Below are 14,511 nucleotides of genomic sequence, written 5' to 3'. Positions count from 1 at the left end.
ATCTTTTGAGCATTTACATCATTTATAAATCGTCATCTCGTCACTAGTTACAAATTTATATTCAAACTAGAAGAGATGAACCACTTATAATTGACTTGAACAACTTATTCATGGCCATCCTTATCCCACCAAGCTCTACCTCCTCTCTTCCCTCCTCTTCAACTCTATCTAGCATATACCTTTTTAACTTTCCATCCTGTTTTGAACCATCTTTGCATCAACAAAGCCATTGCTTTCCCATGGTTGTCAAGCATAAATAAATATGACAGCGGTAAAATTTATTTTACGGTGGCCTTTAAGATCCGTGATGGATATCGTATCTTTTTAGGACTGTTGAAGTGTTCCAACTGGGACTGTGTTGTAGGATTTGTCATGTTTGGAGAGGCTTAGGGGACCCCACACATCACGTGGAGGGGGATTACCCTAAACCCCAAAATCCTACAAAAACAAGAGCAATGGTCACTTACAAATCTCCCCTAATCCCTTCTCAGCCAATTATCATCCATCTCCCACGTGGGATCCAAGCCATCCCCATCCCCACACTTCCTTTCTTATATTCTTCCCCCACCCTCCCCCACACCCATTGCATCATTAATCATGGGGGATTCTTCAACATCATACATACACATGGTGAGCTGCTTTTCTCCTTATGATCTTTTCGTATATGTGCCTTATGCCCTTAGTTCTATGTATGTATGCATGTATGTACGTGATATTATGTTATGTTGTTGTTGAACAGGTGCAGCATCTGATAGAAAAGTGTTTGATCTTCAACATGACTAAAGAAGAGTGCATGGAAGCACTGTCAAAGCATGCAAACATCAAACCTGTCATCACTTCCACTGGTAAGAATTCGCTGCTGGTTTCATTTCGTTTCCTTTTTATTGCATGCAGAAATCGAATTCGAAACAAACCCTAATGTTCGAGTTTTGGGTTTTGATTTTTTTTATGTTTTTCTTCAATAATATTCTGTTTGAAGACATGGTTTCAATCCATTTAGAACAGATAAACTTGATGTTCCAAGGGTATCGTAACTTATCTACCCGAAAACTCCGACCAACCCGAAGTAGGGTGTCGTAGTCTTGGATAGAGGAAGTCGTAAATACGGGTGTTTATCGAGCTAGTCGATCGCGAGTTGAGTAGTGTTCGACTCGTGCTTGTTAAAAAAAAGCTGTTGCTCGTTAAGCTCGTTAAAATTTTGCTCTGCTCATTAAAAAACTTATTGGTCCATCATTTACCTATTTTTCCCTTGAACTTTTTGCTTTATATGATCATGGTACTCTTTAATTATATTTGAACAGTTTGGAATGAGCTTGAAAAGGAAAACAAGGAATTCTTTGAAGTCTATGCACAATCTCAGAGCAAACAAGACCGAATGTCCGAGGAAGAGACAAGTCGGATGATCCAGAAGATGATCTCGGATTCCTCTAATAAAGATCCCGACAAATAAACCGGTCGGATCCGGGATTTAAATAACGGTGATTACTCAATACTACGGTCAATATTTCCTTATCCCAACCCTTTTCATTATCGATATTCACCGGATTCAACTACAATGAATCTTATCATACATGATTTGACCGAAATAACATCACTCCGACCGTAATTTAAATCCCATCGAAAATAAAAACCATTGTCCATCCGGTCTCCTTTTAGACCACGTTTGGAGTGGCAGTGGTCCTATTACACTTATTCTATACTACGGAAGATCACGGAGTATTCTACAAAAAAATCTTAAGTTGCCCTAATTCGAATAACCAATAATCGTACACCACGTCGGCATCGTCGCAATAAAATACCAAAAAGGGTATTTTCGTAATTTTAGTATAATTAGGTTACTCGTGGTCGTATCATATCTTATAAATGTAAATGAAGTTGGACAGTTGTATCTATGTTTTTGTTGTATGTAAATTGAAGGGGATAGTTACGGCTCTAATGGCGACATATGAAAGTCTCTGTGCCATCCTTTGTCTTTGTATAAAATTCATTTTGGCTTTGCCTTATCTCGTACTATTGTTAGAATTTCGAGAATATTAATAGTAATTATATAATATATGAATATTATATTTTTATAAATTATTAATATTTGATCTATTTTGACCTTCTAATAAATGTAATTTATCATTTTCGCCCTTTTGATTTTTTTTTCGTATTAATTTAATCCTTGAAGTTATTTAATTGTATCAATATCTAAAATATTTACTATTATTTAGAGTTTTAAGTTAAGGTTTAGGATTTGAGATTTAGGTAGTAGTGATTAGGATTTAAAGTTTAGGGTTTAGGATAGGGGTACTTATCGAGCGAGTTGATCGCGAGTTGGACAGTACTCAACTCATGCTTGTTAAAAAGTTTTGTTGCTCGACTCGTTGCTCGTTCAGCTCGTTAAAATTTTGCTCGACTCATGCTCGTTAAGAAGATTTGTTGCTTGACTTATTGTTCGTTAAGCTCAATGCTCGTTAAGTTCAACGAAATTTTTATCTTATAACTATAGGTAAAATCTACTATTACTATATAGAGCTTAATATAATCATAAATTAATAAATTTAACCGAAAAAATTATCAAAAGAATGTATGAAGTAATTTCAAAGTCTAAATTCTAAAATAACAATCCACAAAGACATTAAAATAATATATAAAATTTGATTTTTTGAGTGTAGTAAAATTAATTAATAATTTAATATTCTTTGTTGTTTATTAAAAAAATTAATAGATTAGCAATTTATATATTTTATTATCTGTTAGTAAATTAGTAATTTTTTAAAGAAATAATTTTTTAACATAACTACTAAAAGAATTATATTAAAAAATTAACGAGTTGCTCGCAAACTTATCGAGTCGAGCTAGAATTTGCTCGACTCAACTCGTTAAGGTCTCGAATCGAGCTCGAGTTTGAGTCGAGTCAACCCGAGTCTAGTTTTTACCGAGCTGTGACCGATTCGAGTTCGAGCTGGTCACGAGTTGTTCAACTCATTAAGCACCCCTAGTTTAGGATGATATATGCAATTAAACAACTTCGAAAGCTAAATTGATGTAAAAATACCATATGAGAAAAAATAATAAATTAAGTTTACTACAGAGAAAAAATAGTCATTAAGTCTTTACATTAATATTAATGAAAGGCACGAACCAAGTGACATCGGTGGTAAATGAATTATTGTTATTCTTTGAAGTCTCGAGTTCGAGCATCATGAATATTAATGGTGTGAGCGTTCATTGTCAAATGATCGAGAGTTATCTTTAAATTAATATTGTATTGTACTTACCTCATATTGATAAAAAAATATTAAGGCTTAATACCAAAATAAGTGCCCAAACTATATCCTAAAACCCAAATAGGTGCCTAAACTAATTTTCGTCTCATCTAGGTGGCTAACGTTACAACCGTTACCCGTTTAGGTACCCAGGCCGTCAACGACATTAATTTCTACTGTGAAGTGACACGTGTCACAATCTGGTATTTTGAAATTTATTTTTTAAAATAAATATTAAAAATATGATATTTATATTAAAAAAACTAACTTTCCTTATATTATAAAATAGTCCCAAAATCCCAAATTCAAACCTTAATCCATCGTCGTTGCCTTTCCGACCATCGCCACCGACGTAATCCATGCCATCCTCCTACTCATATGTCGTTGTCTTTTCTTTCGAACGTTAGAATCGCGAATTAAAACGATTTAAAACTTTGATTCGTCGTCGATCGGTCACGATTTAATGGGGATTTTGGTCGTCGGGGGGAGGGGAGGTCGGGTGGAGGCTCGTTGACGGCAAAAGGCGACGATCGGTGTGGGTTTAGGGGTTGAAATGAAGGCTTCCAAAGTTTTAGGTTTATTTCAAAATTTGTGTTTTCTGTTTTTTAAAAATAAATATATAATTTTAATTTTTTAATTTTAAATAAAAAAGGCAAAATAGTGGGGACTCCGTGGACCTGAGCAGCGTTGGTGAGAGTCGTGAATTTTCGTACTCCATTAATGCATGTGAAGGTGAATGAATATTTTGGAATTTACACTTAAGACAAGAGTAGTGACAGGAAAGAAACTTTATTCCTATTCATAGAGTGAACATTTGATTTAATTTGAGTTGAATCGAATTTTAATAATATAAATTTAATTTAATTAATTAATTAATTTTAAATTGAAGAAAATAATGGAATTAATTGTAGATATTTGAGTAAGCCATAGATATTTGAGTGGCCTTATCTTTTGTGAGATTGCATAATCTTACAAGATTGCCAATATAGTACAAACCAGAGCTTGGATGAGATGGCATGGTAACATTAGTTTAAGAAAATAAATATAAAATACAGCATATTTAATAAAAAAAATTCACCAAACATTATCTTAATTTAAAAATCAAAATAGAAATTTAGTAAAATAAATATTTAATTAAAAAGTTCATCCATTTTTATACATAAAATTGTTTAAAATAAATTTTTACATTTATATAGATATAAAGTGATAAAAAAATAACCTTATAAGATAAACTAGGTTAAAATATATCAAATTTAAGTTAAATTGTTATCTCTAAATATAAATAATCAAAATATTACTTTTCAAATTTAATGAATTATGTTAATAATTTACTCTCAAAGTTTGTATATTTTTAAATGTCAACCTAATAAATATAGGGTAAAGTACACAAATATTCCCCGACTATAGGATACTACTTTTTTAAGTCCCTCGATTATTAAAAGTTATAAAATAATCACCGACTATAGAATGTTACTTTGTTAAGTTCATCGACTATTAAAAGTTACAAAATGGTCACCCCACTATTCATTATGTTCCAAACTCGTCATTTTCCGTTAAAAAATTGGCGATTGTCTAAGTTTGACGTTAATACTATGACTGAGATATGATAGTCGTTTGAGATTATGTGATCGGATTTTATCATATCACAATCACCGTGTTAACTTTTATAGTGAATAATTGAGTGACTATTTTATAAGCTTTAATAGTCGAGTGACTCAATAAAATAACACTCTATAAATGAAGGACTGTTTTATATATTTTAATAGTTAAAAGACTTAATAAAATAATATCTTATAATCGAGCAGGGGCGTGGCTGAGGGTGTGTAAGGTAGGCGACCGCGCAGGGCCCCAAAAAATAGGGGTCTCGAAAGGGCCTCGAAATCGAGTATATATATCAGTTGTTGCCATTAATAAGCATAAAAATAGGGGGCCGAAATTGAGTATATCTATCAGTTATTTTCATTAAGAAGTATAAAAATAGGGGCTCCAAAATCGAGTATATCTATCAGTTGTTGCCATTAAGAAATATAAAAATAGAGGCCCCGAAATTAAATATATCTAAAAAATAAAAATCCTTTTATAAGAATTTACACAAGATCCCGACAACCTAACCGCGCCCTGTAATCGAGTGAGCAGTTATATATTATACCCTTGCATATATTCAAGTATATGAAATCATATGTTTTTAATTACTTTTACTCTTATATAGTTGATTATATTTGTAAAGAAAAATAGTCCAATCATATAGTCGTGTGACAGGAGGAAGACAAGTAATTTGAACCGACAAAACAAGCCTCCCGAGAAAAGCATTGTCCTATTTTTTGGAATATACAATGTTTTTCTTTAAGAAAAAGCTTTGATGGAAAATTACGTGTCTGACAATGTCCACTTAAAAACATTTTAAAAGTAATTTTATAAAATATTTTTTTTGCATTAATCGTTGTTGTTTAAGAAATGATTATTTTCTTACAGTATTATACTGTTAGGAATAAGCATTAAAAATAAACTAGACCTACGTAGAGATTTAATGAAGCTAGGACACAACCTCGTATATGCGTCTGGACAGAAGAGACACCTGTTTAGGGTTTAGAATTTTTATAATTTATACTATATTTATAATAAAAAAAATAGTTTTATGTCAATTATAGAATCTAATCATTTTTAATATTTGTCACTAAAGGTTCATTTTTTTCTCTAAAATTTATTAGTATGGGTTTAATTTTTTAATATTTATTATTAGAGGTTTACTCTTATAATTTATTTTTCTAATATTTTTAAGTGTCCATTTTTTTTTGCCAAACTTTTTTAACATTTATCATTATAGGTCCAATTTTTTTTCAATAAAATGTCCAATTTTTTTCAATAAAAGGTCCAATTTTTATCAATACTTATTATCAAGGATCCAATTTTTTCAATATTTATTATTAGGGGCATACTTTTAAAATTGAATTTATTTTCTAATATTTATTTGTTATTATGAGTCTAATTTTTTCAATACTTTTTATTATATGTCTAATTTTTTTCAATATTTGTTATTATGAGTACTCTTAAAATTTATTTTTTCACACTTGTCATTAGGAACAATTATTTAAATAATGGTTTGTAACTAAAACAATGACCGTTATGCAGTGGTAACGACTTCGTATGAAACAACAATATCCACAATTGTTATGTCCATGATAGCATATTTATTAAAAATTCACAGTCATGATACTTGTAGTAACCACAATATCATCTATTAGGTCCGTAAATAGTGATAAACACAATGTGGTCCAAGAAACAAATGAAAATTGTAATTTAAATCCCTGATTAGGGGCCTGATTTTTTGGTTCCTCCGAGGGCCACCAAAATCTCATAAACGGGTCTACTAGGACGTTATGAATGGTTAAAGATATAATTATCATTGATGAGGTGTTATGTACAATATTGTTTGTGGTAATTCATATATAAATAAAATTGATACTTATGATGATTTTATTGATTTGAAGACTAAACTATCTCGCATATTTAAGCTTGGGCAAGGATTGAATTCGGTTGATAGTAATTATTAAAGAATATTCGTGTTAAGATGAAAGTTATTAGAGTTTGACTCGAACTTGATTTGACTTAATTAAAATAGATATAAATTAAGAGAAAATTGAAAAAAGTAGAAAATCTAGTTCGATTAAAAGTGAAAAAAAATATGTTCAATTTTTGTTATTAAATTAAGGTAATTACAAAGTATTATTTGTTCTAAATGCTCTTCAACCATTTGACAATGAATGCTCAATCACCCTACTGCAGTCATTGGTGCTCGAACCAATGACCTCTACGAACAACAATGATTCCTTTAACCATTTAAGTAAGTTGGTTCAAAAAATATGTTCAATTTTCAATATTAATTATGATTAGTTTTCTTTATAATTAAGTAATTATCTCAAGTTCTCAACAAATGGATACCAAAAATTAGGTTATTCATAAGATTTTTTTAATATTCTTATTATTTCTATATTAGTGATTTTTCTTTTTTTCTGCTAATAATTTTTTTCAAAAATATTTTTTTATATAAAATATTGATGTTTCTTTTATTGTGTGATCATTATGCATATAAAATCTTTATGTTTCTTTTTATATAAAATCGAATTAGAAAGATATTTAGAGTTTAAGATATGTTAGGCTCCATCGATCAACAGAAAACCGTCAAGAGGGGGTGGATTGGACTTTAAAAAACTTTGGTGTGGAAGTAATAAAAGATAGAGAAATTGTCACAATGATTTATAGTAATTCAACTTCTCAACAAAGTCTACATCCAATACCTTAGCTCCATACTAAGGATTTTCTAACAAATTCACTAATTCCTTCTTACCTTTCAAGGATAAGGTGTAACATTTACAATTCTCTAGTTTTTCCAAAGGCTAAACTAGAACCTATCCCCTCTTTACAAGGTTTGATTTTAAACAAGAATACCTCTCTAGGTAGGTTTTTACGAGAATTAATCTCACAAAGAATGAATTAAAAAGATAAACAATAAGCTCAATACACTTATGTATAAGAGAAAATGAATGAAATAGGAATGAAACTCTTTTCTCTTGATCTCTAAGCTTGGATAGGTGTGGTCACCTTCTTCAAGTGTCCTTAAAGTGTTTTTATTGTGTGGAATGGGTTGCTAGCTATTTATGAACGTTGGGGATGAGTCATAGTCGTTGGAAGCTTTAAAAAATATGCACTTAAGGTCACCTGCACATGAAATTTTGAAACTTTGGAGCAAGTTTCGAAACTATTGTGAAAGTATCAAAACTTCTAAACACACTATTTTTGAAAGTTTTAAAATTTAGTGAAAGTTTCGAAACTCTTACTTAAAATCATGACCGTTGAAGAAAATCAAGCCGTTAAAACAATTTCAGGGGAAAGTTTTCAAAACTCTTACAAAAGTTTCAAACCTATGAACATTACCCATGTATGAACAATGTCATGAACAATGTCAAATAGTGACTAAATAGTATTTTTCATATTTTAAAAAGTTTTAAACACATTTTAAACACTTTAAACATATTTTAATTAACTCAAAAGCATTTCACATATATAAAACAATTTAGAAAACATATTTTTCAAGATATTTTGGACTTTGAATTATTTTTAAAATATTTGATTAAGTGTAAAATCAATTTTAAAAATATTTTTTATATCAAAATATAAGTTCAACAAGATAGTTAAAGGTAAATATGTATAAATAAAATTTATGGATGGATTATATAAATAAAAATCAGGTTAAATTTGAGGCAAAATATAATAATATATTTTTTTATTTTTAGTAATTTTATTTTTATTTTTGATATTTTTGATATTTAATATTTTGAATAATTTTGTATTTCAAATTAGAAATATTTTTTTTTAAAAAAAAAAATAAAAAAATCACATAATCTTTTAGAAAAAAATCAATTTGGCCCTAGAACTCAATGAAGAAAAAAATTTAGCTCATTTGTCATATCATCTGCCACGTCACTAGCCATCATGGATTGTCACATCAGTTCTGTAAAGTACCACGTCAGTACTTGTCGACATCGTTTTTTGCCCGGGTGGGGATAAAAAAACTAGTTCGACTTAGGGGTTTTTCTTTGAAAAGGTTTTTGTGAAGTGTTGGGAGTCTTCACCAATCATTTTATGGTGCGATTGGAACACATAATTTTTTTCAAAAATACCAAATTTTGTCTGCGAAAACCAAAAATCGGGTTCGGAAGTTAGTTATGCATGGGGAAGGATTAACACCCCCACAGAGCCCAAAAATTGGTTTCTATAGTTGATTACCCTATATTTAAAATCAAAACTTTTGAGTTCAAGATCTTATTTAATTTAAAAATCATTATGGATGCCATATTTGGAAAATGATGTTGGTCTACTAAGACCAATAACGACCACTCTTGATCATGTAATGTGAAAGCTTCATTATTGATCTACATAGGCGAACATTGCCTTAAAGTTCAAAAAATTATTATATAGGGTTTTGAAAATGATGTTCATCTACTTCGGGAATTACCAACGGTGACCCTCTGAGCATAATGCAAAGAATACGCTATTAACTCATTGGTAAATGAGCATTGCCTTAGTTTTGAAATAAGAATGCAATCAAACAGTGTATTTATTGAACCTAATTAGACTAAGTGATTAATTAAATCTTTCTCTATCCTGAAGTGTCAAATTATGAAAATTAAAGAACTTAAAGGACTAAACTTGAAAATGGAGTATCTACTATTAATCTTATTTAATTAATTTGACCTAATTTGGTTTAGTTCGAACCCAATTTGATTAATTTAAATGTACAAAAGCCACATATAAACATTAAAATCACATTGCAAAGTCACTATTTAAACCTGAACGACGGGCCATTCATATGGAATTTTGAGCCAACAAAAGGAAAGAGCTTTTGGCAGTGCTCAGAAAACATATTTATTTAATGTCTTTTGAAATAAAAACCTCGTCGTTTGATGCTTCAATTCCCTCTCAAGCCTCGAACTTCCAGGTCCAACTCTCTGGTTTAACCATTCGGTGATGTCTGAAAACACGATTTCGATGTTTTTTGGTGTTTCACCGTATAACAGTCCATGCCACATCCCAGGATAGAGCTTCAATGTCTTGTTTGAACTTGATGCGACGTCGTACAGTTGTTGGCTTACTGTTTTATCCGTTACTTTATCATCTTCTCCGTGAAGAATTATAAACGGTAATGACACCTATTAATCAAATTAAGAAACCGTCACGTGTTTTGTCTAATAAGATTAACAAAAATCAAATATATAATGTCAAAATAAGTTCTTAACGTTCACGCTAATGATTATTTAAGTTCTTTTTATTTATTTGAAGTATTTTAACCTCTAGCGTTTCATTTTTTGTCAAATTACTCATGCTGGAAGAAAAACGTTAGTTGACTGCAGTCAACTAATGTTACTTACGTGACATCTCCACATGTACTTAATAGTTGAAGTGTCAGGTGAATATCGTCACTATTTATAAGGCAATGGTTAACTAACCTCATTAAGTCTATGTTCCACCTCAATGCTCATCTTTAAAAGTTCATTGCCTGTGTTCAAACGAGGACGACCTTTGTAGCAATATGGATTTGCTCTAATCTGTAATCAATTAACTTAATTAACATTTTTTATGGAAAAAAACTTAATTAACATTAGCAATCAGTAAAAATAGTATAAAAAAAGTCAATAACTTTTAGTGACATTAAAATAAAATATTTAAACCCTCGTCGGTATAGACCTCTATCGACAAAACATAAATCCGAATTTGATTAATGATCTATAGTGACAATCAAATGTGTCACTGATGTTATCGCCATCGATTTATGAATTGTTATGTCAGTATTAATTCAATTTTTACTTTTACTGACAACTTCGCCGGTAAGATATATCTAAATAGAAATGTACGAGTACGACTCCATCGTATACTTATCGACGTTGTACTCCATCGGTATACTAGACATGATATGTTGATATTAAACTTAAAGTGCCGGTAAAAGAAGACCGCCGCTATAAATCGACTCGAAAAGTGTCGGTAGAAGGCGTCGGTAAATACCTGAGCCCTTATCTCAGGCCTTTTGAAAGCAGCGTCAATGACATCTTGGCTTGGAATTATTCTCCAAGTCGGTATAAAATTGCAGAGCTTTTCCAAAGCACTTATGACTAGAGGATGTGGTTTCATTTCATCTGCAATCTGTGAATAAAACTTTTGTTAAATCAATATTTTATATTCTTATACATATTAATTTTTTAGTGTATTTAATAAGGGTGAGATAGATTACCTTACACATGGGGGCAACAAGGACTGCCCCATCCCAATATTCAGGCATTTTCCTATGTATCATCAACAACACTGCTCCCCCCATTGATTCCCCTAACAATATCCTCATCTTCCTTTTGTTCTCTTTCTTCTCTGAATATTCCATACAAATTTAATGAAATAAATCATTAACGGAATAATAGGGGTAAAAATGTCCCTCCGAAGATGAAAACTGTTAGCCGACAAACGTTTAACGGTCCAAAATAAGAGCTTTTTGTCCTCCAATGAAATGTTAGGAGCCAAAATGCTTTAAAATATAGGGGTTAAAGTGACTATTTCATCAACTGTTAAGGGCCTTTTTGTCCTAAAATAAAATATTAGACACCAAAATACTAAAAAAAATGTCAAAATGAGTATTAATCAAACATTGAAAGTATTTTTTTGACAATATACCTAAAATATATATACATTTGAATGAGTTTAAATCAGGAGTAAGATTACCTCAATTCATAAATTACATGAAAATCAATTATAATAATAACAAGAATAAATAGGGTAAATTACGTTTTTTTGTACTTAAACTAGCAGTTTTAGCCCATTTTAGTACTTAAACTTTTAATTTTTTCAGAGTCATACCTAAAATTTAGTTTTTATTTCATTTTAGTACCCGCCGTTAAAAAACTGTAGCCATTCAAAATTTAATGTTAAGTTTTGAAAAAATTGAAAGTTTAGGTACTAAAACGGACCAAAACGAGTAGTTTAGGTACTAAGCGCGTTAAGTTTTTAATGGCAATATACCAAAATGAAATGAAAACTAAACACTAAGCGTGGGTTTGAAAAAATTAAAAGTTTAGCTTTACTAAATGTGTAATTTACCCTAATAAATAACAAGTTGAAAAATTACCACATATTTGAGTGAAAAAATTGGAGCAATCATCAACAACATTGTCAAAGCTTGAGATATAGCCTTGCAGACCAGATGACTTCCCATGGCCTTCATAATCTATTCCATAAACTGCAAATCCAGCTTTCACCAACCGAATTGCAGTTGCTGCAAAGTGAAAATCAATCATAATCAATTATGTATCACTTCAACTCTTCAATATTTTTTTATTTAATCATCCGTGTTCGACATCTGAAGTATCGATACTCACACCTGAGTCCAAATAACATAGAGATATATACTTACAGTTCATGGTGATGCTGCATTCCATGGCATAACCATGGCAGATGAAGATTAAACCTTTGGGTTCTTCCTTCACCGGAACCCATTTGCATGTAAATAGCTTTAGACCTCGGGAACTCAAGATATATTCCTACAAAATTATTTAAGAACATCATTTCAAAAACTGAATATACATACATACATCCAAGAATTAGAGATGTCACTGGACTAACCTCGTCGTATCGAATAATTCCGTTTTCGAGATCCTGAAAAAATCGAAAAAAAACAAAGATAAATAATAGGATGATAACAAATAATCATTAATATATCATTAGGGAAAAAGAAAAAAAAAGAACAAACCATGGTCATTCTTTATTGTGTTTATCTAGAATATGTGGCTCTAAGTAATGTGATGAAAAATATACAAGAAGGTTGCAAAGATTTATGATGGGATTAAGCAATTTTGTGGTTGTAGTTCAAGTTATATACACACACATGTTTATATAATAGAGAGGGGGGGGGGGGGGCATATATCAACTAATTGGTAGGAATTTTGGCTTTTGGGAGGAGTTGCTAGACTCCTACCCCACTTGGGATCCAAGGGTTTGATTCTCTTTAAATTAATCTTGTAATTAATTAAAGGGTAAACTATGCTTTGCATCACTCAACTTTGATTATATTCTTGTTTTTCTTTCATTAATTTTTTTTTAAAAAAAATTGATCATGTAGTTCAACTTTGATATTGCTTTATTTTTTGTCACTCGGAGTTAAATCAGAAACAATAAATTGATGCGGGTTCTGTTTTGTTGACGTTAGATTTATCTTTTTTTTTATTATTATATTTCATCATCTTCCCAAAAACTTTAAAATTGATCTTAGAGTTTCATCTTCATGTCACGATGTTGCTGAAATTGATGTTCTATGATATCTTCTCTAGTCACCTCAGACATCTAAGAACTTGATTCATCGTTCCCTACTACTCAATTAGTTTACAGTTTCCCAAACTCTCTTTAAAACTCATGAAACTTCAACAGAAAACCCAGAGGAAAATGTCTCTGATCTACGATACTCATTTTTCGATCATCATATAATCATGATATATTGTTTGACTCCTCCCTCTCCACCTTTGGGATTTCGAAAAAGATTCTACAACATCGCAAAATCAAAGAAAATTTAAAAAAACCAGATTAAAATTTTCGGAAGGAATATTTCAAGGTATTATCACAAATTTAAAAGAAAGTTTTGGGTTTTTTTCCCATCATCTTTAAAATACATATGCCATATCATAGCACCCTTAATTATTTAATAACAGAGTGACTGAAAATGAAACAATGTCAATGTTAAGTCATCAAATTTAAAAATTTAATGATCAAAACAAAAAATGTCGAAAGTGAACGATTAAATTTTTAATTTACCCTTAAATAAGTTAGAAGAAATTATTGGTTTATAAACCTTTTGAGTTTAGTGTGCTCATTTTGTAATTTTTTTAGGATTTTATTGCTTCAAAAGTGAGAAATTTGTTTCATAATTTACTATTACTTGATTAGTTTTAATTACTTAAAAATCAATTTTTGTAGTAATGGAAGGGGATGACATGACATTACATCATAGAGAAAAGAAATGGGTTTTCAAAGACTTGTTTTTCTAATGACTTAAAAAATAAATAATAAAAGTACAAAGGTGATGTAATTGAATTGAATGGTGAATAGAAAGGACAATAAAGAAGTTGGAAATTAAGCACCAAAATTTTATTAAAATGCAAAGATGAAGTCACCACAATTCATATTCAAATCTCAACTAATGTTAATTATGCATAGATATTTTTAATTTTTTTTTTTAAAAAATTTTATAATGCGTTGGTTTTGTATAGATATTTTAATTTTCAATTTGTATTATATGGTTAGAGAAAATCGTTTAAATTTCAATGTGTATCATAATATTATAAAAAGTTACAATTAAATTTAAAGAGTCAGACAACTCAAATTGAATTTCATAAACTCGATTCAATTCAAAATAAAATTTAAATATAATTTTAATCATAAAATAAGACTACTCAACTCGACTAACTCGAATTTTTTTACTTGACCTCGATTGGATACTATCCCCTAGTTTTAGGACAAAATAATAAAACAAAGAAGGGTCCTAATTCTCAAGACCAAGTCAAAGAAAATTGGATGCTTTTAATTTGTGCTTTAGTTTTGAAAATTGATTGAAGAACTGGAACTGGACGGCTGATTTGAGTGCTTGACCAAAGCATCGAATCACAAAGTCTCAAATTTGCTTATATTTTCCTTTGAAATTTTCTTCTTACCTTCATCAATATCATCTCTTCAC

The 14,511-nt window shown here is 30.3% G+C and overlaps 2 protein-coding genes across 2 annotated transcripts; one reads left to right on the top strand and one right to left on the bottom strand.

Moving 5' to 3' along the window:
- The first annotated feature begins 591 nt into the window (after positions 1 to 591).
- Positions 592 to 1,996, top strand: LOC120151747. Its single transcript, XM_039164114.1, has 3 exons — positions 592 to 630; positions 740 to 845; positions 1,302 to 1,996. The coding sequence occupies exons 1-3, from the start codon at positions 598 to 600 to the stop codon at positions 1,448 to 1,450; spliced, it is 288 nt and encodes a 95-aa protein (XP_039020045.1). The 5' UTR covers positions 592 to 597; the 3' UTR covers positions 1,451 to 1,996.
- A 7,562-nt stretch (positions 1,997 to 9,558) lies between these two features.
- Positions 9,559 to 12,640, bottom strand: LOC120151746 (caffeoylshikimate esterase-like). The gene is made up of 8 exons (XM_039164113.1): positions 12,538 to 12,640; positions 12,411 to 12,443; positions 12,202 to 12,328; positions 11,917 to 12,063; positions 11,035 to 11,165; positions 10,809 to 10,946; positions 10,256 to 10,354; positions 9,559 to 9,958 (listed from the first exon to the last, which is right to left on the bottom strand). The coding sequence occupies exons 1-8, from the start codon at positions 12,544 to 12,546 to the stop codon at positions 9,662 to 9,664; spliced, it is 981 nt and encodes a 326-aa protein (XP_039020044.1). The 5' UTR covers positions 12,547 to 12,640; the 3' UTR covers positions 9,559 to 9,661.
- Positions 12,641 to 14,511: the final 1,871 nt, after the last annotated feature.

Source organism: Hibiscus syriacus, unplaced genomic scaffold (assembly GCF_006381635.1).
Source record: "Hibiscus syriacus cultivar Baekdansim isolate YM2019G1 unplaced genomic scaffold, ASM638163v2 tig00111069_pilon, whole genome shotgun sequence".
NCBI classification, from domain to species: Eukaryota; Viridiplantae; Streptophyta; class Magnoliopsida; order Malvales; family Malvaceae; genus Hibiscus; species Hibiscus syriacus.
The sequence above is the reverse complement of the archived record's forward strand: the minus strand, read 5'-3'. Positions and strand labels throughout refer to the sequence as shown.

What these genes read in the sequence shown, in the direction of transcription:
- LOC120151747 (XM_039164114.1), top strand. Translation starts at nt 598, where the DNA reads ATGGGGGATTCTTCAACATCATACATACACATG. An exon ending in CAACATCATACATACACATG is followed by an intron (nt 631 to 739) that starts GTGAGCTGCTTT and finishes GTTGTTGAACAG; the next exon opens with GTGCAGCATCTGATAGAAAA. An exon ending in ACCTGTCATCACTTCCACTG is followed by an intron (nt 846 to 1,301) that starts GTAAGAATTCGC and finishes ATATTTGAACAG; the next exon opens with TTTGGAATGAGCTTGAAAAG.
- LOC120151746 (XM_039164113.1), bottom strand. An exon ending in ATGCAGCATCACCATGAACT is followed by an intron (nt 12,064 to 12,201) that starts GTAAGTATATAT and finishes TTCACTTTGCAG; the next exon opens with CAACTGCAATTCGGTTGGTG. An exon ending in TGGAACATAGACTTAATGAG is followed by an intron (nt 9,959 to 10,255) that starts GTTAGTTAACCA and finishes TTTGATTAATAG; the next exon opens with GTGTCATTACCGTTTATAAT.